The sequence below is a fragment of the Aptenodytes patagonicus genome, chromosome 17 (genome assembly GCF_965638725.1).
Source record: "Aptenodytes patagonicus chromosome 17, bAptPat1.pri.cur, whole genome shotgun sequence".
In the NCBI taxonomy this organism is placed as follows: Eukaryota; Metazoa; Chordata; class Aves; order Sphenisciformes; family Spheniscidae; genus Aptenodytes; species Aptenodytes patagonicus.
The window spans coordinates 7,794,913-7,817,766 of record NC_134965.1 but is presented as its reverse complement, the minus strand read 5'-3'; the positions used below and the strand labels follow the sequence as shown (position 1 = coordinate 7,817,766).

Sequence of the window (22,854 nt, the reverse complement as noted above, 5' to 3'; positions counted from 1 at the left end):
CGCAGCAGGCGGGGGGGGTGGGGGGTGGGGGGGGAGCCGTACTTCCCCCGTGCCGGGCGGTGCTGAGCCGGGCGGGGGGCGGGCCGCGGGGCGGGCGGGGCGGTGATGCCCCTCCCGGTGCGGCGGGGCCGGCGGCGGCGCGCAGCGGGGCCGGGGCCGCTCACACCGGCGGCGGCGGCGGGGCCATGAAGGTGAAGAAGAGCGGCGGCGGCGGGGCCGGGGCGGCGGCGGCGGCGCGCACCGAGGAGGAGCTGGGCCGCAAGGCGCTCATCGGGCCCGACGACGTGCTGGGGCTGCAGCGGGTCACCAGCGGTGCGTGCCGGGGAGGGGGGGGTTGCGGGACGGGGGAGGTCGAGGGCCGACCCCGGGGGCGCAGGGGATGGGGACCGCGGCCCCCTTGGGGCTGGCTGGGCTGGCGAAGGGGCGTAGGGGGAGCAGGTTCCCCCTCCCCAGGGGACGAGGAGCGGGGATGCGGTACCGCAGGGGGCAGGGTCGGCCCCGGGGATGCGGTGCCCCTGGGCTCTGGGTACCGCCTGAGGACCAGGGACCGGTCCTCCCCCAGGGGATGCCCGGACCTGAGGCTCAGGGCTGGGGATGCAGCCCCACCACCCGCCCGGGGATGCACGGGCTGTGGAGCAGCCCCACCCCCACCCCGGGTCGAAGGTCAGTGGTGAGATGCTCCCCGGTCCTCTCCCCATCGTCCCTTCTCCTGTGTCCGTGCCCCTTCGCGCGGGGCTGGGCCAAGCTGAGCCCCTAGCCTGTGCCCACAGCGGTGGGGCTGGGGGGGGGCAGGCTGGATCCGTGGCTGCAGCATGGGGGGGGGGGCTTCACTATAGACCCCTCCTGCAGCCCCCCGGTTTCCCCTTCCGCAGTATAGCACCACTGGTCTTGAGAGCGTCCTCAGGGGACGGCAGGCGCGGGAGCGTGCCGGCTGGAGGGTTTGTTGTGTTTGGCAGAACAGCTCAGTTGGGACCAGGCAGCTGCCCACTCGGCGGCGGCTGCGTTGGACCTGTCGGGATTGCAGGACACCAGGCTGGGAGAAGGCACGTCCCTCAGGCCGATCCGGTCTCAGCAACGCCCAGGGGTAGCCTGCCCCGCTGCCCCCCAAAAAGGCCTTTTTGCATGTCCTGGGACCTTCGGGTCATCTCTCTGCGGGCAGCAGGATGGGCAGGGGAGAAGAGTGCTGGCAGCGAGGAGGGGGCTGCCCTGGGTGTCCGGCCGTGCTCCTCTTTGCCTTGGAGCGCTCTGCGATGTGGCGTTAGAGCAGGTTTCGTGTCGCAGGCCAGGGCTGTGCGGTGTGACGAGCCCTGGAGAGGAAGGATGCAGCTGTGAGTGTTGGTGCGTGCAGGCAGCCCCGTGGGCCTGTGTGTGGTGAGCAGCATGGAGGGATGGGCGGAAGGGGGGGCAGGAGGAAAGCCCTGCGGGGACTTGGTGTTAGCCCTCGGGAAGGGGTTATGGAAGCTCTTCTGAAAGTGGGGCTGCTGATGCTGGGGGGGGGTGGGATGTCCTTGGGTCCCCTTCTCCGAGCTGAGATGCTCTGATGGGCTGCAGCAGTGTGATTCACTGCCCAGGCCCAGAAATCCCCTGCCTGTAGCAGGGAGAGCTGTGCAGCAGGCGCTGAAGCATACTGCCAGCATACTCAGAGGAGCAGCAGTTAGATGGTGAATCCAAGCGAGGGCCACATTAAGCACTTTGCATGCTTGATTTATGGTAGACTGCGTGTCCCTGCCTTCGGCGCTGCTGTCTGGAGGGGCTGCAGGCACATGGCCACCCCGCACCCTCGTTCCCGGGGTGTGCAGACCTCACGTGGCATCGCTCTGGCCAGTGTGGATGGTGCACGGCTCTTGGTTAAGCACCTGCGTTGCCAGGTCATAGGGAAGGCTGAGCTGGTCACCCTGGCTTCGGAGCCAGGCTGGGAGCGGAGCTGGTTGTCGCCTGCCCCTTCCAACCATGGGGCAGAATGCTCTGGAGCACAGGGAAGATGTGAAACGCATGAAAACGTTTTGCTCCCCTCCTGCTATGAGACTTGCTGGTATGAGGGTAGCGCAGGGGGTGCGGGTGGGTCATGCCAAACACGAACCGGGCACTGCGATGAGCCATGGGTAATGCCTTCCCGTGGGAAGTGCTTGTCTGTCCTGAGCCAGCAAGTGCTCTCTGTGCCTGAAATCCTCGGTGTGCGTTTGGGGATACAGGTATACAATACATCCACGTTGAGCATATTGTATCTATTACCTAGGAATATTTTGCAGCAACCCTTCTCAAGCTCAGTTTTCCACCTGGTGGGTTTAACACAGAGAGCAAAGATACAAGAATATTTTTCTGATCCTTAACATGTAATGATTATTTGGGGCGTTCTGTGGCCTTTTCTCATTTCCACGCGCCACAGAAAGCTCTTAAAAACAGATTGCCAAAAATACCAACGTGAAACCCTTCCAGTCTTCTGCTCCGAGTGGAGGGTGCTGCAGGGAGGAGGAAGGGCCAGACTGTGGGAGAGGAGGAGTTCATGGCTACCCCAGCCCCAACCTCTCCCTTGGAGATGCTGAGTCGGGGCAGACGTGACACCATATTTCAGTAATTCTGGTTTTGATGCCCAAAGTTGTGGTGCTCCAGACAGTTTGAAGTTGAAGTGGGAGTTGGTGGTGGGGTTGCAGCAGAAACGTCCTGGTGCCCTGGACATCCCCTATGGTTCCAGACGGAGTGTAATTCGTCTTTATCCATACTCATGGGCCAGTAACACAGTAGCTCGCACTGTCGACGGGCTGCGGATAAGCTGTGTGCTGCCCGGGGACCTGGGGCGGTCTGGCCACGTTTTAACGTTGCTTCAGCAAACAAAGCCCAGGATAAACCATGTTGGAGGAGGGCTTGGTACTGCAGGAACGTGCGGTTTAGAAATGCTTACCCCACGAGTAGCCTGCGTGTTTCTGAACGGCCTTCCAGCTTGGGTGGGGAGAGGCAGAATCCTAGCTACTGTATGGAGTACAGCGTGGATCCAGTTACAAAAGGGACTCCATAGCACGGCTGCCTGTGGCAGCAGGGCACTGCTCACGCCCAGGAGGGCCCTTGCAGCCCTGCAGGTGTGTGGGGTGTGTGTCTGGGGTGTGCTGACCTTGCAGACGCTTTTTTGGAGCCAGGGTTTGCCACCTTATGCTTGCTCTGCCTGCTGCGGAGCTCCCCGATGCTTCCTGAGACACTGGGCAAATCTGCTCGCCCTTCAGCCCTGGCAGGGCTGGGTCTCTGTGGAGCCAGACCGCTGCTTGTGGTTGCTACCTGTCGAACAGGCAGCACGCGGGCAGGCTGCGGGCAGGCTGTTAGCCCTGCTCTGGCATTTGGGTCTAGGGAAAGCCCTTGCTTTTGCATCAGGAAGCACAGCTGGGCTTTCCTCTTCCCATAGGTACAGCTGATAAATGACCAAATGTTAAGTGTCTCAGGCTGGGGGGGGGTGTGTGGAGATGCAGGATGTGGCTCTGGGGCAAAAGCACGCTTAACTGCTAACCCAGAGAAACCCCGTCTGTAACCAGCCAGAAGAGCCAGCTGAGGTCTGCTCTTAATGTGCTTCTAATAAGCTTAAAGGGGGAGTTGGGCAAACCGTCCTGCATATGCTGTGTCCTTTCAATGTTAAATTCTCCAGCGGCTTCAGGGTCGTAACGTTGCCGGGCACGCTAGGGTCCAGCCTGACGGATCTGGGGTGCTGCCCTGGAATATCTGGGCCTTTTGGCTGGGCTGGCTCTGGCTCGATTAGGCGTGAGGCGAATGAACCATTTTCTTTGCAATTAGCAAGATTTGTTACTTGCTCACACAACCGCAGTTAGAAAAAGAGGAAAAACCTTATGGCGTCATTAATTTAGTATTAGCGAAGGAGCAGGGCAGAGCTCAGTTCAAATTGCAATTAATTACCGAAGCAGCCAGAGGATCGGAGGAGTCTGCCTGCAGTTATTGGGTTGCCGGTGTCTGCGAACGCCATGTCCTGCCTCCCGGAGCCAGCTGAGGAGCTGGGGCCTGTTGTCCCCGGGCACTGTCCCTCGTGTCTTTGGCCATGCTGCATCTCGCAGCTTTGCTGGGTCACGCTGTGCTACTCCCACGTTAGCTGCAGGGCAAGGTTAATTCAAGCAGAGCTTTAATTTCTTCCTCCATCAGTGGTCAGCAGAAAGATGATATTACAGCCCCCGTAATGCCATCCCCTTTCGCCAGCGTGCAGTAGTACCAGACTTCAAACAGATCTGTAACGAAAGGCAAGGTTCAGCCTCTGAGACTGCCCTGCTTATCACAGCTTCAGGCACCTGTACGGTTTGTCTGTAATACCAGATTAAAGCTTATATTTTAGGCTTTATTCCAAAGCTTATTTTATTTTAGCAAACCGAAGGGTTAAATAATTGATTACATACTTGGAAACAATTACAAAACAAAACCTAAAAGTAAGGAACACACGCTTAATCATTTCTGAAACTAATCTCTTCCCTAAGCTGTCATTTAGGATTTCTCTGAGACTTCTCCGAGACGTCTCTTAGCAGCTTTAGCTAAAGGCCAGCTTGGCAGAGGGCTGCCTCGACGGGTCGGTTGCGGCAGACCCTTCGTGGGTGACTTTCATACCAGTCTCCCTGTAGCGTTAAGGGGGATGTGTGCAAATCAATCTTCAAAGCCACTCCTGGACCATGACTTTCCTTCCCTTCCCCAATTAATTGGGAAAATTTATTGTATTAGGAGCTTTGATTAGCAGGGGGTGTTTGTGAGGAGGTTAATGCATCGCTGTTCTGGGTTGTCCGGGGCCGTGATGTGTAAAAGCGTTTTGATATGCTGATTTCTTGTCGCAGAGCGATATCCCAGAGCTGTGTCAAGCTGCCCTCGCCGTGACTTCTTTCCTCAGCAACACCACGCACATTATGAACCTTTTCAAGGCTTTGTGATAATGCGCAACTCGAAGCGTTGTGTAGATGAAGGGTTTTTTTTTTAGTAGTCTTGCAGTACAATATGGAGTGTTAAGATTTCCAGGGGCAGCACACATGGCGTGTGTGTAGCACAGGGTGCCGGGTTGGCAGCTGAGTGGGTTCCTCCTTCTGCCAGTGTTGTGGGTTTGGGCCGTGCCTGGTGGAAACGGCAAAGGTAAGAGGAAAGCTGGGGCATACGCTGGGGGAGTCAGCCCGGGGGTTGGGGCAGGGCCTGACTGCTTTGGCTTAGCCCTGTGTAAGAGCAAAGCGAGCTGATTTTGTTAATGTTGTGGACGTGGTTTCAGACTTTGAGTGCAGGCAGCATGAACAAGGGGGCAGGAAAGAGCGTTTGGATGCCTTGGGGATGGGGGAAGAGCAGCTCCACCCTTCCTTAACAAGGCCTGGAGGGCTGTGGTCAAATTAATTGTGAGAGGGTGAAGTCTGGATAGCTCTAGCTAGGGGGGAAAAAAAAAAAAAAGGAAAAAAGATGAGCAGGCTGTGACAAAAAGCAGAGCCTGGTGAGCCGTGCAATAGGACTCGGTGCATAGCGTGGCAAGGCACGCTGCCGGGCGGGTACGCCTTACGGGCCACGGGGACCTTTGTAAACGCCCCAGCTCAGAGCCTGCTGGGATGCACCCTTCTGCTTCATTCACAATGTCGGTCAATAAACGTGCTGCTGCAGAAAAACTCCCGTGGGATCCTCCTGGTGCGAGATTCTTTTTCCTCTGGGGCATTCACAGCAGCCTAATTACTGAGCTAGGCGGGAGGGCTGCGGGTGCCTCCCTCCCCGTTTACCCTCACTCTCTTTGCTTATCCAAAACCCATGGCTTTAAAACCGGAGTGGCTCGCGGCTGGCTTAGCTTGTTTCTCTGCCCCTCGCTTTACAGGACTTGAACTGCTGAGACAGAGGGCAGGGGAAACGGTTTAGTTTTTTCTTTAATTGAACTCCGGTTGTCTAAGCAGGCATATCAATACCGCTTGAAACTTGCCCTGCCTTCCCCTCGAGGTCTTGCACTCTGTCGTGTGTCGCTGCTCTGCATCTTCACGGGGTTTGTGCTATTTTTGCTCGCTTCCTTCTGAGACTCTTCAATCTGATAATCTCCTAATCTCCAGCTCCTAGCAATTCATCTGCAGTTGTCTTTGCTTTATACCTGGCTTATGTCTCGGGAGTTGTCTTTGAAATAGCTTCTGACCTTGTTGGCTAACGCATGTTAAGAAATAGGCCTGCATAGCTACAGGAGCCTTCTCATTCCCCAAATTCTTGTTATTGCCTGTGCTGGGGATAGACGTCCCTGTTACAAGTCACTGCTGTTGCATCAATTTCTTGTACAGCATCCTCCTGATCTACACCCATTTTCATGACCAGTTTTGAGTTCTTTCTTACCCCAGGTACACTCTGCTTTCCTTTGTGGGCTACTAAAGCCTTAAAAGAGGAGCTGCCCGACCTGAGCTTAGACGCTCTGATGAGCACCGCAGAAATATCTGTAATGTCTGTGAGAGGGGACACGTGCTTTCTCCTGGTTGCAGAGAGGGAGAAGGGATCTTGAAAGGAGCGCAACAAGGAGAGCTAACCCTACTGCCCATGAACTCCTCTTGATAAAACGTGCCCGGTGGGGTGGTTGCAAAGGAAATCTGAAAATATAGGATCGACTTTTAGCTTTCTTTGATGAGGATCAAACACCTAATCTCATCCATTGGATAACTGAAATAACAGGGAGAGGGCAGGAGGAGAAAGTGCCTTCATTAGCTTTCTTCTTGTATTATCTAGCATTGTATTATCCCTCACCTCTTGTGCTCCTTTGTAACACCAGCTTGCTAAAATACATGGCTGGAAATATGCACCAGGGTTCAGAGTGTACCATTGTTCACAAGAGAATAGGCGGTGCCTGCTGTCCTTGTCTAGGCTGTTTTGCCGGTTTCTTTTGCAATCTTGGTTGGTTTGGGGAGGGGAGGAAGGTTTCCTGGATGAGAACCGGCTCTGCTCCGGGTTGGACAGCGGAGGTACCATCTCAGAACCGTAAACAGGGAATGAGCATCCACTGTGTCTGATAACAAAGCTAGAGACCTCTTAAGGAATGCCTTGCTACAGGTTGCTGTTTGGGGTTTTTTTTTAATCACTTTTTCATACAAAGAGAATAGGAGAATTCATGAAGGAATCCATTGTGTCTGGCTCAGGAACTCCATCACCTCTGCTGCTTCCTGAGACCACCACAGTGTTGCTAGTTGTGCTTCCAAACTCTTCAAAACCATGGTAGGTCTCAAGATAGAAAATTTCTCTGATAGTGGGGAGTTGCAGATCTTTGGGCACGATGCAGAGATTATGGGAAAGAAGCTGCAGAGGCACCAGCAGGAATAGTGATGTGTGAGTGAGAAGTAGCTGCTAATAACTTGGGCAAGTTGCAAGAGTTTGCTCTTTGCTTTGAGAACAAGGTCAACTCGGTGAATTCTTTGCAGGAAGAGTTTGGGTATGGAGGTCTGGGATAAGGCAATTCACTGGGCCTTAGGAAGGAGTAGGAAACGCTCCTCTTTTGTGACCTGTTTTTGCACTACTTGATGTGGGTACTTCAGGGCAAAAGCCAATCTGTTGGCTTTCCTAAGACGGTGCTGTTGTGTCCATCCCTTCATCCCTTGTTCAGAGCGTGCTCTCTGTCAGCCCTGAATCAGGTGAGTACTGAAGGCTTGTTCAGGGAGATACCAAGATTATTTGGTTATTAACGGGGAAACAACATAACCTGCTTCAGGGGAAGTGGAAGAAACGAGAAGATGTTCTGTCCTGAGAGACCAAGCCTACCTTTCTTGTAATGATCCACTTCACTTGATGGGAGGTTTGAGCTGCCTTATGTCTAACTAAAATAGACGTGGATGCTGCCTCCATTCCCCAAATTGTGGTGACGGTGAATTAAGATAATGAAAGCAGATGATACATTCAAGTGTGTCACAGAAGTGTGGGCAACTGGGCCCTACAGTAATTTAAAAATAAGTATGTCTGGGATGAGATGAGCAAATTTGACAGTGCTCAGCTAAGCAGAAGTGTCTGCCAATTGCAAGCAGCCCATTCCCAATAAGACCTTCCAGTGCAGCCGCAGGCTTCTGTTACGTAAGGGGAAAAAACCAGCACGTGGCTACTTTGATTTTTGAACAGGAATTGCAGAAAACAAATTTAATACAGACTGAGAGGAATATATCTCTCTTCCCCACCCACCCCCCCCCCCCCCCGCTAGAAGACTGGGCACTGCCAGAGGAGGAAAAAACACTTGATTGCAGTACTCTGGCAGCTAATCTTTCCAGATGTCAGCCAGTTAGACACTGGCATGTTGATTAAAAAAAAAAAAAAAAAAGGTTTAAAATATTTTCAGTGCAAAAAGAAGTGGAAAATATAGTGCAGGGGTGCAAACATCAATGAGCAGGAGCCTGGTGGGGATTCTGCCCGGGGTTTACTCCTCTTCCGTGGCTCTGCTTTGCTCTCCTCTCCTCCAGATGAGTCATGGACCCTGTTACTGCAGCAACGCTGCTGCCAAGGAGGGGGATAAAGCTGTTGCCATGGTGCTGGATGGGCAGGAATTCTGCAGGAGAAAAAACACTTAATAATTAACTTGCAGACAAACGCGGCTTCAGACTTGCCTGCATGCTCTAGGGAAGGTGTCCCGGGCTCCCAGGCGACCGACAGCCTGTTCTGGTACAGCCCCTCGCCTTCGTGGGGAGCAGCCGGTCCGAGCGCGGCCGTGGGCCGAGGGAGGCGAAGCCGGGACTGTGGGAGGCTGCGCCTGCTTCTGTCAATCTGTGTTTTCCATGCGGCTGCTTGGAGCGGGGAAGTTGTGGGACGGGTTAAGAGTTTGGGCTGGCTGATGTGTTAGAACCTAAAATCATCGTGTAATTGCAGGACATCTGCCTGAGGATTGCTAAACGTTGGGGCTTAAGGCAAGGGGTTGATTTAAATTTCTGTCCCATCTCCGTGGCTACTGTTAAAGACAGAGAAGAAGATTTTGGGCAGTTCTGAGGCTATTTCGTCTAACAGTAGGCTTGCATTTTCTTGTGGTAGTAAAAAGGCTGAGCTTTTATCTTGTTCTTCCTGATAGTGTGGGTACCGGTGTTAGTTTTAATTTGTGCTGTGTTGATAGGAAAGGGAAACCTCCCTGCCAAATGCCAGAGATGCTTCGAACACAGTCCTCTCTTAAAGCCCATTCCTTTGAGCATTCACCATATGGTGGTGATGATGGAGAGCAGTAAAACTGTCCAGAGAGTACGTTTAACACCTCTGTTCCTTGTACCAGTGAGCACTTGGACAGTTCTCCAAGTTAAGGAGATTTGCAAAGAATAAAAGGCTTCTAGGCAAGTACAGGTGCTAGATGCGCAGTTCATGCTCAGCAGCGCCTAGGAGCAATCTTTCACAGTGCTGACTACAGCTAGCTTTGTCTCTCGCTACGGAGGGACCTGATTTCGGTAATTACAGATCCCAGCATGAGAGCCTTGCTGTCTGGTAGTTGCAATGCGCGGCATTTGGGATGTTCTCTTACTATACCACAGCAATCTTTTATTAACTCCTTATCTAATGGGATGTGCTAACCACTGCCCGTGAACCGTAACCCCCAACCATAATGCGGGTACCGGATTCGTTATACCGGCGCTGAAGTAGGGGTTGTAATGGACAGGTATGATCTCTGAGCACACTGTAACTTGTTTTCATATGTTCAGTATTCAGTGAATAAGCCTTAGGTGGATGGCTGTATTTGACTTTTAGAAATAGGAAAGCAGACAGAAATAAGCGATTAACTCAGACTAACAGCGGGAATTAGTAGCTGAGAAAGGGCTTAGAATTAGAACGTTAAAGTATTCCTTTTACCTTAGAACCTCCAAAAGAAGTCTCCTACAACATGCAGATGCACGGTTGTTCAAAAGCTAACCTGGCTTGTATACATACAACACTTACTTAGGTTTGTCAGGATAAAGTAAGTTATTGGAGCTGCTTTCAGTCTGTGCTTATATGTGCAGTGAAAAGGAAGCACCGCTGCTCTTTCCAAAGAGAGGAGGCTGATACCCAGGCCAGGAAGGTGTCTCAAGGCACAGCAAGGCTGAAGCCAGAAACAGTGACTTTCTCCCAAAGACACCGACTCTGGTGGAAGCAGGGAAGGGCTCTGTTCCCAGCCTGTTTTCCTAGTACAGGGAAAGGCTTCAACACCATTTTCAGTGCTGAGGAGAAAAAATCCTTGCATGGGACAAGCATCGGTGGCGAGAAGAGGCCGTCCTGTGCCTGCAGGGGGCTGGAGATAGGGGAGGTGGCACAAAGGAGGACACTCCTGTGCCAGTTGAGTGCAGTTGGCTTAGTGCTCACAAAGCTGCTTAGCACTTGCGTTCTGCCAGAGGGCAGTTTTTAAAACAGGCAAAGCCTCTTACACTGAAAAGGTTAGGATTTGATGGAGGTGCTGACTATTCTCAATACCCTGAGGGGAAATGGATGCAGAGGATGCTGGCACAGTGTTGGGAAAAGGTGATGACCTCCAAGTGCTGGGGGGGAGAAGCCTTTTCCCTGTCCTGTCCAAGCAGGGCGGTGTGAGCATTCAGAACTGGGACTGTCTTCATAGACCTCAGTTTTGGATTAAAACCAGGGTAGTAGTGGAGATGCCTTTGGGCCGCTCTCGCTGCTGGTTGTGGCCTCCGAAGAATAGCCAGAAATACCTGGTAATTCTGGGCAGCCTTCATTTAAATTTGCTTTCCTCTGCAGATTATTTGTGCACTCCAGAGGAAAATGTTTACAAGATAGACTTCACCAGGTTCAAAATCCGGGACATGGAATCTGGCACAGTCTTGTTTGAAATCACCAAACCAGCAGCCTCAGGTGAGTGCACACACAAAACAGTGTTTTCATGAAAAAACAAATGCTGGCATCTGCTTCCTTTTGCCTTTTCCCACGCCTTTTACTCAATACATTTCCCAAAAATAGGAGATGCTCTCCACTGCAAGAGAGCTAGAGTCCCAGCCTGCAGCAGAAATACTGTTCAGGTGTCCCTTTGTACCAACACAGTGAACAGAACTTGTTGGTGCTGTATTCTTATGATTGCCATCTGTGATGAGAAAGGACAGATGGATGTTGTAAACAGAAGCAAAGGAGGAGGAGGAGGAGGTCACCGTGTGTTCGTTTCTTGGCTGTTCATCAGCTAGAGTCCCGCCTGTACGTAGTTTAACTGATAGTCTAACATCTTTCACTCAGGAGTCAGGAAAATGGTATTTCCAGAAGGGAGAAACTTTGTCAATTGTGCAAATTAGACAAACTGGAAATTTGCATTTTTTTTTCCTTCATAATTTTTAGGTGTTACTTGTGACCATCAACGTGTTACCTGTTGCCAGTGGTAATAAAAACCCAGGGCAACTGTTCTTTTCCTGATCAAGCACTTTTAAAGTCTTCCCCATCTCCCTGCGGGTGAGAGGAAGTTTTCTGCAGCTTAGAGGTTGCAAACCAGACACGCTAAGGTGAAATGGCTTGTTCAGAGTCACACTGCAAGCCTGCATCAGAGGTAGGAGCAGTAGGTCACTTCAGCAGATAAGAAGTGTATCAAACCAAAGGGCCACCTTGCAATACTCTGTCTGAGTGACCAGCAGTGGATGCCTTAGAGGGGATCGGAAGAGGGTAAGCACATCATGAGGCTTTCTCAGAATAGCGTCCTGGCTTATATGACTCAATAATGTATGATTGCAAGTATTTTTCACTGGGTTTCTGTTTCTCAGACGACTGTGACGGAGCTTTGCTTTGCGCTTTTCCAGAACGTGAACACAATGACAGGAAGGACATTGACCCCAATGCTGGACGGTTTGTACGCTATCAGTTTACCCCAGCTTTTCTTAGACTTCGGCAAGTGGGAGCCACGTAAGTAATTGCTCCTGCGCTACTTTCTCTGGTACAGGAAACCACTGAAATCTTATCAAAAGCGGCTCTTGCTTGTTGGTCCTGTCAGGAAGCTGATTTAATAGGGATCTTTTGTTATTATGAGGATCTTCAAACATCTTTGCTGGATGCCTTGCTTTCTCCATCCCTTTAGCTTGTTTGTTTACCTCAGGAATAGGCACGGCGTTGAAAAGATTAATGCTAAAAGGGGCAAAATAAGGTGGACAGACTACCCAGATATTCCAGCTCCTTTCTGTGCATTACAGTTTGTTTGTCAGAGGCTCTGCCAGTTTTGGAGCGTGTGTCTGCAGCCTTCCGCACTGCATTCCCCCCCAAAACGTTAATCCGTAGGCGCACGTGAAATGGTGAAGTAATGTTTGACGCTTTGTGTACCAGAAAGATCTTTGACGTGTCTGGCAGTACTGCTTGCATCCATCAACAAACCACACCGAATCGTGACACCTAAAGTATCTTTCTGTAAAGCTTTAGGCCAAAGTTATTGCTCCTGTAAGACAGGTGACAGAGTGTATTGTTTCTTTAGTAAAAGTTAGTAGTGATTACTACTAACTACACTATTACTACTAACTTACTACTAAATGCAGATTTTTTTATTTATTTTAGTTAAATAGCACGCATGGAGCGATGCAATTTTTGGCTTGTGTTTCCTCTTCCGGCCCTCCAAAGAGCAGGCCGGTGGGCTTTGTCCTTACTGGAGATTTCTGAAGGATATTGGGTCGTAGCATGGCAGGTTCTTTGTTTTTCTTTACATTCACTTAAGTTTAAATTAGTAGATCTAATCAAGAGCTTTATGCCCATTGCTATTATGTCATTAAGTCCATAATACTATAATCGAGCATCGGTTACAGTTTCCAGCACAAACCTATTTGTTTCGGGTATACAAGAAATCATTAGTTTGGATTCACGCTGGAGTGCGGTTTGACAGATCCCTTCAGCAGCAAGCGCTATTTCACAAGAACCGATGTACAGCAGCCTTGCTTAAAAAAAAAAAAAAAAAAAAAAGTATTTTCGAGAGCTTGATTAAAAATCAGCATTTGGTCGCGATGCAAAAGGATTAAAATTTGTTGTCAGAGAATATATTTAGAGCAAGGTTGCACATTACCGCTTCCTGCTAATCTTAAAGATGTGCACGATTTAGGTTTTGTTTTGGAAGAAAAATTAAAGTTATGTATCTGTTAGCACCTCTTTGGCCACTACTTGGTTAAAATGGTGAACACCCAACTTTTGATTTGTGCCAAACTAGTAACAGTGTCTTCCTGGCTTACTGGTAGCCTGTCACATGTAACTAATACCTGTCTTTCTCCAAGAGGTCATGCTTCTTGGTAAGAGAAACTTGAATATAAAACAAATTGGAGTTTGCTCTTTTATCACTTTTTTTAAAACAAAACAAAGGGCTGAAACTTGTCCCCCTTTACCACTTACAAAGCAGGAACAGAAGAAAGACCATTTTCTGTAGATCTGGCTTTTTTTTTTACTACCCACCAGAAGAATTAAAATAACTTGTATGAAAATCCAATGCAATAAGGAACATCTAGTGAAGTGCCTGTCCAGTATAGTCGGAGGGATCTTTTCTTCACTGACAATGAGTTTTAAGATTGTAAAATTGTCTTGCATGTCCTTTTTTTTTGTGTAAAAAGAATCAAAATATAGTATGATCTATGATTTGTAATGCTATGTTGTGTCCCTGTAGCATGCTTTAAGAAAAAGAGGAAACGATAATTTGGTTAGTACCATTGCTTTAGATTTTTGGCTTTTTTGAGAAGAGCTCTCTTCTACCTTTCAGGAATGGTTGAAAATCTCACTTAGGGGAGAAAGCTCATTTCAGTCTTATCCTTCTTTTGCAGGGTGGAATTCACAGTAGGGGACAAACCCATTAACAACTTCCGCATGATTGAGAGGCACTACTTCCGGGATCAGCTGCTGAAGAGTTTTGATTTTGAGTTTGGGTTCTGCATCCCCAGCAGTAAAAATACCTGTGAGCACATCTATGAATTCCCACAGCTCTCCGAGGACCTCAGTAAGCTCTCTTTAATTACCGGGTTACCACGTCGTGATGTTAATCTAAGGTGTTTCGAGGAAGCCCTTTCTTAAGAGCTGTCTGTAGAAAAGTGGGTAGGGTAGAATAGTTCCGGGTAGTTTTGTATCTGTGTTAATACAGATTTTGTTTTCTAGTAGCATGTATCTTGTCACCCACCAGACAGTTGCTTTCTTTTTTTAATTCATAGAAGGGAAGCTTCAGTGTCAGGGAGAAAAAAGATAAATGTGTTACAAACCAACCAAAAAACTAGGATTAAAAAGACGTCCAATAAATGGGTGACTTAAATGTTATGTTCTGTTTGATGTGCTGTATCGACAGCTTGAGAGGTTTTGGTTTTAGCTTGAACATAACTTTTCTCTCCTCTCTCCCAGGACACAATAGCACCCGTACTAAATCTGTGTGACCTTATATTCTTTACCACCCCTAATCATGTATGTCAGCACTAATATGACAGTCTCTGGAAAATACAGTGATGCACTGCTGCTTATTTATTGTCACACCAGAACAAATCTGAGTTTGCTGTTTTATCACTTTTTTTTAAAACAAAACAAAACAAAGCCCCGAACTCTAGTGTGATACTGTTTTGAGCGTAGGTAGAACACTTACTTACCCTTTGTACGGCACCTTAACATATTTGAATTATGTTTGAGTCCTTCAAAAGATACCGTCAACGAATGGTTTGGGTAGGTTCCTCTTTTGGTTTTGGTTTTTCACTTGAGAGCGTGCTGCTATCTGAGCAACGCCATTAAACGTAACTGAAACCCAGCGCGGAGCGTTGCCTCGGTAGGGCTTTGGTGTAACACCATTAATCTTTTTTTTTTTTTCATTTTGCCCCCCTGCAGTTCGAGAGATGATCCTTCATCCGTATGAGACACAGTCGGACAGTTTCTACTTTGTAGACAACAAGCTCGTGATGCACAACAAGGCGGATTATTCATACAGTGGAGGACCTTGAGCACAGGACGGACGGCCAACCTGCGCTGGCCTTCCCTTTCCTATCGAAGTCGTCAGGGATACCAACACCTTCAGTTCAGTTGCCCACAGTGTCAACTGGACAAGGATCCACAAACCAAGGACCCTTTGCCACAGTAGGAGTTTCATGACTAAATTTGCCAGTCTCATCTTTTTTGAGCTTTGAAGCAGACCCCGTTCTTCAGAACTTTAAGCAGTTCTACAACGCTAAATGATCTTTGGATACCACTTCCCTAAGTTCTTTAAGTGTCTGCTTTGAAAATGGCCTTGTGGGACCTGGGGGATTTTGCCCTAATTCTGTGGATTTCTGTTCTTGCCCTCAAGTATCTTTTAGGACGCGATTGCTTTCTCAAAGAATGTAATCTGAGAAACCACGTGAGTGGATGGATGCAAATGCAGAGTTTTGTTTATTTGTTTCTCTTTGTGAATGCTTCAAAGGCACGGCCAATTTAACTTGTACATCTGGTTGAAAATGTCGAGCGTAACGTCTTACGGAAGCAAGCTTCATCTTTAGATTAGTCCTCTAAATGAGTATCTCATCCTTTAGTTTTGTTCCTTCTATGTAATATTCTGTTTAATCTTGGAAACACTGAAACTCGCAATGAAGACCAGTAGTTCAACGACAGAGCTGTTTTTAATCGGGTACTGTCCTTTTACATTTCAGAGGAAGGCAAAATAGCATTGAAGGTCTATGAACCTCCATAAGCGTTTTCCATTAATTTCAGTTTTTGCAAACTGATTGCAGAATAATCAGGAAAAATTGAAGGATTTTAGCTTTATTTAACATTTTTTTACGTAGCTAACATTCAGCCTGTTCATGCTATACGTTTTTCCATGTCTATTTTCTTTCATCTCTGCTCAATACTAAGATAAGGGCTTCAGCACTGCTTGTTAGAGCAACGCTTTCATTTGTCTAGGGCAGTTGGAGAGTGTGGAATTTCCAATTTTCCATCTGTATCTGAATTTGAAGAATGTTACGACAGTGTTTTCCCTTTGTTAAAAATATTTCGCATCGGATATTGATACAGGTGAAACAGTAAGTCTAATAACGTAGGACTTCAAGGCACAGCAAAAATTTAGCAAAAGCTCTCTCTTCAGACTCTGTAAGAAGTTTAAGACCAATTTTGCCCAAGTTTCTCAGCATGTGCTTCTTAGAAAGAGAGAAGTGCAAAGAAGTGGCAACATCAAAAGAGTAAACTAGGCTGTGTGGGGTAGCCTGTTGTCATGAAACCCTTACTCTAAAGGTCACTTCACTGATACTTTAAAACAATAAAAGGCAGTTGCAGTTTGTAGATATTTCTATAAATACTTGATGTCTCCATGTCTAATTCTGTGAGTTTAAGTGGAACATTATATGTTAGCCTCAGATAGGTGTGATTGTAATAATTTTTATAAAATACCATTTCCAGTCATGATTAACGTCTTTCCAGTCACAGCCTAAGTCAAACAGAACTACAAATGGTTCCAAATTTAGCCGTCTGCCTAAGAATAGGGAGGATTTTGTCACTGGGGTTGTGATCGCTATTAAATGTGTTACCATTTGTATTTGGCTTGGCTTTCTTTGCTTCTGAAAGAGGATTCAGTTTTCTAAAGAAAATGCGGAGAGTTTAGGTTACAGCGTAGAATTTTTTTATGAAGATTGGTAGCTAAGAAAGTACGTAAAGTTCACTGATTTTACACAACTAGTACCTTGTAGTAATTATTATCACAATGAGACTTGTATTTATCACTATCTTTTGTCTCTAGTGTATTAAATCATACAATTAGCCTACGGCTGACTTATCTGTTTGAGAGTTACAAAGAATTTCCTCATTATTTGTACAATGCTTTGAGCTGCTGATCATTAAGTTTTATAGCACAATAATTACTAAAGGTGAAAATAGTTTCAAAAAGTCTAGATCTTCCCCCCCCCCCCCCCCCCCCCGCTTTTTTTTTTTGCATCAGGGCTGTTAATCCATCTATATATTCAACGACATTTTGCAAGTGTGTTTATGAGTTTTGTTCCAACTCTTGAAGGAGAAAATACACCGATTTGAAGACAGAAGAGAGCGTGTGTGTTTATAACTAGCACCCTAGACAGGTTTTTGGGGAGTATCTTTCAGGTCTCACCTGCTGTTCATAATAATCACTTCTGCGCATAAGATTTTTGAAAGACTTCTAGCAACGGTGCTTGCCCAGAATCGCCAGTCATCCATTTCAAACAGATGTATGTTTCAAACAGAAATATATATCTCGGTATATTTTGGTGAGAGCAGTGGTGCTTTGGTACAGACTCTTGTCAGTCTTGGGTTACGGTACCGAGTATCCTCCTGTATAGCGTATTATTGTCTGCCGATCTGAAATAGTCACGTTCTGCTCCTTTTTTAGGCTACCTCCTTTTAAGACTTTGGACTTCAAAACCAAAAGTAATTCCGTAAAAATATTACTGTAATCAATGAAAACTTGAGTGGCAGACATGGTCCTTTAAAAAAGAACCTAGAGAAAGTTACCTTGTTCCCAGTAGCGCAGTGTGTTGTTGAATGGACTTTCTGACGCTGCATTTTATGGTAGGTTGGAGGTTAAACATAAGAGGATGAACTATCCGCTACTGATCTCCTGAATTCTGCTAACTGTTCTGATCATTCCGATTCTATGGGTAATAATTTCAGGCTAACAGAAAATTTAGTGTGAAACATATAGGAGATATTTTATTGAGTGAATTTGTTGTCTTCTATTATTAGGAATACTTTGAAACAGAAGCAAATATTGGACATTTTCAATAAAATAAATTTCAACCGATTTTAGCTTTAGCTTTTCAGTTTGAGGAATTTTACTTTTTTTAAAGGTCCCCACAGTTTGCTACAAATAACAAGCTCTGATTCTTAAACCAAGGCAAATAACAAAACTTTCTGTGGGAAGTGTAACGAAGGTGCTTTTTTTCTGTATTCCACTGCAACAGTTATCACTGTTATCTCTCCGTTTCACTTGGAAACACTTTGCTAGCATTTCTTTAAGGTCATCTACATCCACAGTGTTTACAAACATGTGGGAATCGCTGTCCGAGGGAGAGGTTCCATCCCTTTTCTACCTGTTTATCCCGCGGTGTAATGTGTAGTGTTGACATGAGACATTATACTGTTGCACATAAACAGCACGAGGAGAGTGCTTCTCCAAAAACTTTTGCAGAACAGTTGCTGTTCTAATGCCACTTCTGTCCTTGTTTTGCATTAAAACTACGTGCAAAATTTAACGTTAAAGACGATGCTTTGTACAGCACTGAACAACTTCAACTTTCATCTGAAAGGGAGCTCAGAGCTCTCAGGTCAGTTGTAAAATGAAACCCACATTTTTTCCCCTTAAACTGGCAGCTGATTCTTATTATAAACCAGTTGAAAATCAAATCTTAACAGCATTGTTCACAGAAGAATTTGTTAGTGTCCTTGACTAGTCATTATTTTGTATTTTAACATTAATCATTATTGGGTTTGCTTTGGAAGTTCATCTACAAAATCACCAAATATTGGCTTTGGAAGAATAATTCTTGTATTTTTTCTTTGGTCTTATTTTAAAAATTATTTTAATTACCACTACAGCTCTGTTTTAACGAGCCAGTCTGGAAATTCGGGATCTGACTTTCTGAAAGTGAAAGAAAACATCTAAGAGCTAACCAGGATTATCTGCTAATGACTAGCTGTTTCCCCATCATAAGACAGGATTATATGTGTACTTTACAGAGTGAATTAATCTTGGAAAAAGAAACTACGCCTCTTTAAAGTGCTATTAGTGACATAATTTTTCTGAGAGACAAGGAAATTATAACTCAACACATTCTTTCACTTTCTCAGCCTTGGATTCCTTTAAACTTCATTTTTTTTAAAGAAAAGCAACAGTAATACATTTGTGGTTAACTGCCATGCTGCATGGTCTAATAATTCACAGACTTTAGTGGCAGAAAGAGAACAATTTATTTTTAAAATTAACACATCAAGTATAAGTATGGTTTAAATTCTAGAAACTTTGTTCTCGGATCAGGGACAAAAGCCAAAATTGTTCCAGTGAATGTATCCTTTATGTGGTGACATTTATGAAATAACGGAACAATCCACTCTCCCTGACTCAGAAGAATTTCTTTTTCTTTTTTTTTAAATGTAGAAAGTCCCTTCAGGTTTGAAGGCACTGTGTTGGGGTTTAGTTCTTGCTCATAATCTCTCTCTACGTCTTGTTTTTGAGCAGGTCAGTAAGATAGCTCTATTTGCCACCTCTGTCCTCCATTTGAGTTTCATTTCAAAAACCTGAGTAGAGTGTCAAAGTGGTGGCTGGCTGTGTGAGAAACATTGCAGGCTACCAAAGTTCCAAATTCCTTCATTTTGAGCAAACAGACTATTAAAATATATTGAGAAATAGTGCTACATGTTGACCCATAAAAACTAAATCCCAATCTTCGTGGCGAAAATTAAAGGGAACTCTTATTCATGCAAAGATTATTTGGAGGCTATTTAAGGTAAGAAAATGCTAATATCCAACTCTCGTACTTAATAAGTAGCATAAAAATGTTCTATTAATTATTCATAACCTGAAAAAATATGGTTAACAGCTCAATTTTAATTAGATATGGTTAGGAATGGAACTATGGAGATTATTGCTATCCCTTACGGGGGGGTGGGTGGGGGAGAGCAACTAGAACTGTATGTATTGCACAAAAGCTAGACAGGTTTACATGCACTGACTCTAGTGGTAAAAGTTATCTCTGGGGAAAAAATGAGGGAGAGGGACAAGGACAGGAAAAGTGTTAATTTCAGCTGATTGGAACCAAGAGCTTTAAGGCCATGGTAAGTGTAAACGCTTTTTCTCTTGAGATAGCTGGTAGCTTCTGTTAGCAGTTCTTTTCTATACCCCCAGCATAAGCACTGCCTAAGTTTATACAACGGTTTCAATATTAATCAGATATTAAATCTCATCATTGACAGTTCAAATCATTTTCTAAACATGGAAATATATTTGAAGAGTGTGGTACTCTAGGCCTCGAGTTGCAGCTCAGTTGTTTTCTAAATCACAGGACAGTCTGACTAAGCGGGTGAAATTGTGTGTTTGTGTATCTGTTCACAAGCTGTAGTTAACTGCCTCCCTAGAATCACTGTGTTAATGCCTACTGTGATGTCTGCTTGTATCTTAATGCTACACTGAGAAAACCTGTTTGAATGTGACATTGACTTTTTTGCATAGAATCAGAATTGTCTGTATTAAAATGTATTTATAAAAAAAATATATTTTTTGTGGAAGGAAAGTAGGATTCTAGTTAATACACCACTGGGAAAATGTTAGAAACATTTTTACCAAGTTCATTTATAATTCTTTGTATCTTGTTAGCTACCTGATTTGTTTCCTCTAAGAACATCCACTGTGGCCCGTTTAGAGGCAATGCAATGCACTGTCATGCAGAGAATCTGGTTTTCAGAAAACTGGGAGTTTTTTGTTTCCTTTTGGGACAGTAGGAAACCGAGTAGGTTGCCAGGAGAAAAAGGAACCTTGGCACCGAATCCACTTCTGTGGCTTTGGCTTCAGTAACTAGTCTGTTTGACTTGTTTGCAGATAGATAAGTAGCGAGAGCAAAGATTGAGACTTCGGGATAAAGAAAATTAGATGCTACAATTTAGTCTTCCTGTAGGAGGAGGAGAGTACTAAAATTAATTTATACAAGGATTAAATAGGGAGTACACTTGCTTAAAATTATTTAATATTGGCAGCTTAGTCATAAATGTGCATACTAGGGAATATGCTTAACTTTTTCCATTACCTCAGAAAATGGTTAAAAAAACGTCACTTTCATTAGCAAGTGTTTCTTCTCCTGTAACAAATTGCAAAATGTAAAAAAACCTAAATAAATTATTGATCCTAGAAATGAGGGTGATGGTCTATTTTATTGAAATATTTATATTAGCACATGAAAAACATTCCAATTTTCATTTCAGATGTCTTCCATCGATATTTGAACTCCAGTTTTGTGCAAATTTCTGTAACTAGCTTCACTTTCTGATGATTATAAACTAAGCAACGCACAGGTAAAAACTCTGCAGTGGTTTGCGTAGCTACATGGGTAAAACAATTACATTAAAAGTGTTTAAATGGGATTCAGCTTTCTGATTGGTGAAAATATCTTGGGGCATAATTAAAATAAATTCTTTTCCAAGTACATTAACAGAACTTTGGAGTTCCACAGATCAGAGTTATGCACCAGGTTGTGCTTTTGGAAAATCTGCCGGCGGCACTATGGAGAATCAATTTTTGAAATTAATATGACACCTGCAACTGCCGTCTCTGCCATACTGACTAAAACTGAAATATCTGCTCAGACTGAAGTGAGTTGTACTGGGGTAATTCCATCTTGATGTTTTTGATATTTTGGTCAAAAATTCCTGGGGATATCTCTGTATTTCTCTGTGCAGCAGCACAACTTACCTACTCTCAGAGGAAAAGAAGTATAATGTTTTTGTTTGAAAATATCTGCTGTAACTCATTTTGATTCCCCAGAATTGCTGGGCATGCCTTAGTAACACAGTATCCAGCAGAACAATTATTGTGTACTGGAACTTGTGGAAGAAATTCATTAATACAAGGCTTTAACTTTTGGACTGTTACTTGGAGCTGCACGAAATACCTGCACTGGCTTCTGCAGTAAGGCGATGACCTGAGCACAGGTTTGTAACGTGACTATTGTTCAGCTATCGCTTGTCTGAAATCTGCAATGAAGATATACTCAAAGTTAACATCAGTTCTCTTATAGGCTCTTCTAAATCAGAGGATAGTTTCTGGTTTTGCCTGTACAGGTTCTCTGTGGTTAGATGCTCTCTCCTGATTAAGCTTACGCTTGGAATTACTGAACAACGGGAAGCATCAGGTCTATTTTCTTAGAATTCTTGAAAGGACTAGATGCTGATTTCACTGAATATCTAAACAGAAGAGAGAGCAAAATCAGTACTAATAACTCTACTAAGGCAGGTTAAACAGCCTCTCTGATTTTGATGCTCAAGTATAATTACCTGGACTGGTTGAAGAACTCCTGAGGTTGAAGAGAACCTTTTAAAAAAAAAAAAAAAATCCAAATTTTATTCAAGAGAAAATTTCCCAGTGTTAAATGTCTGCCAAAAATATACTGCATTACCAGTCCTTTTTTCTTTTTTTTTTTTCTTAGCTAGTATGTTAGTCTCATTTATTAACAAATATGCCTAATCATCCTGGAGATGTTCTGTACCTCTCCTCAGATTCTTATTTCTTATGGCATTTGTCAGCTGCTTAGCTATTGTGGCAAATCTTACGTGTTCGCACCATGCTTCTAATTCTTTTGTCATTGTTCAAGAACATTCATCTATCTGTGACTTGCAGATTTCTTAACACTTCTTAACTGTAGTACGAACAATTCTCAGGGATATACTATTCCATGTTTCCCAATATATACCTTTAAGACAATGTATCTTATTTTTAAAGAAAATTTTAGAGATTGCAGAAGTCTATCATTTCATGCTAGGATAAAACAAAGGTATTTATTCTACCTATTTAAGGCCCCAAAAAGGAGTAATTGCTTTACAGAGATAATTTTTTTTCCTTAACCAGTGCTGTAAAAGAACTTAAAATAGGAGGTGAAATCATGCTGGATAATGTATTTTAATTAAAACTACAAAGAGAATTTAGGTAGGTAGAGCATAATTGCAGTTGAATGATTCCCAGCCATTATTTTGAAAACTGACATGGGACCTCTCAATAACAAAGGCCTGTTTTATTTAATAATAATTTAATTATTCTAGTAGAGGGCGTAAACCATGTTAATGAAGCTTGCATATGAAAGTAATTTGTAGCAAGAAATAAAAACAGGCAGGGAAGTTACAAACAGCAATATAGAAAACACGAAATCTACTTTACGAAAGGAAGTTAACACATACGGGAGAGAAGAGTTCTAAACACTTTCAGTTCTTCTTCCTTTCCTCCTGAATGACGGAATGAATCAGAAGAGGGGAAGAGCAAACTGGATATTTTATAATCTTTATAGCTAAACT

The 22,854-nt window shown here is 45.0% G+C and overlaps 1 protein-coding gene across 3 annotated transcripts; it reads left to right on the top strand.

Moving 5' to 3' along the window:
• The first annotated feature begins 185 nt into the window (after nucleotides 1–185).
• UNC119 (unc-119 lipid binding chaperone) lies at nucleotides 186–16,735 on the top strand. 3 transcript variants are annotated; one of them, XM_076354555.1, is made up of 5 exons: nucleotides 186–312; nucleotides 10,642–10,755; nucleotides 11,679–11,781; nucleotides 13,662–13,834; nucleotides 14,698–16,735. In XM_076354555.1, exons 1-5 carry the CDS (start codon nucleotides 186–188, stop codon nucleotides 14,808–14,810), a joined length of 630 nt encoding a protein of 209 aa, XP_076210670.1. In that variant the 3' UTR covers nucleotides 14,811–16,735. The 3 variants fall into 3 exon arrangements, with proteins under 3 accessions (XP_076210670.1, XP_076210671.1, XP_076210672.1); XM_076354556.1 differs by having other exon boundaries at nucleotides 237–312; nucleotides 11,643–11,781; XM_076354557.1 differs by lacking the exon at nucleotides 186–312 and adding an exon at nucleotides 5,058–5,097 and having other exon boundaries at nucleotides 11,643–11,781.
• Nucleotides 16,736–22,854: the final 6,119 nt, after the last annotated feature.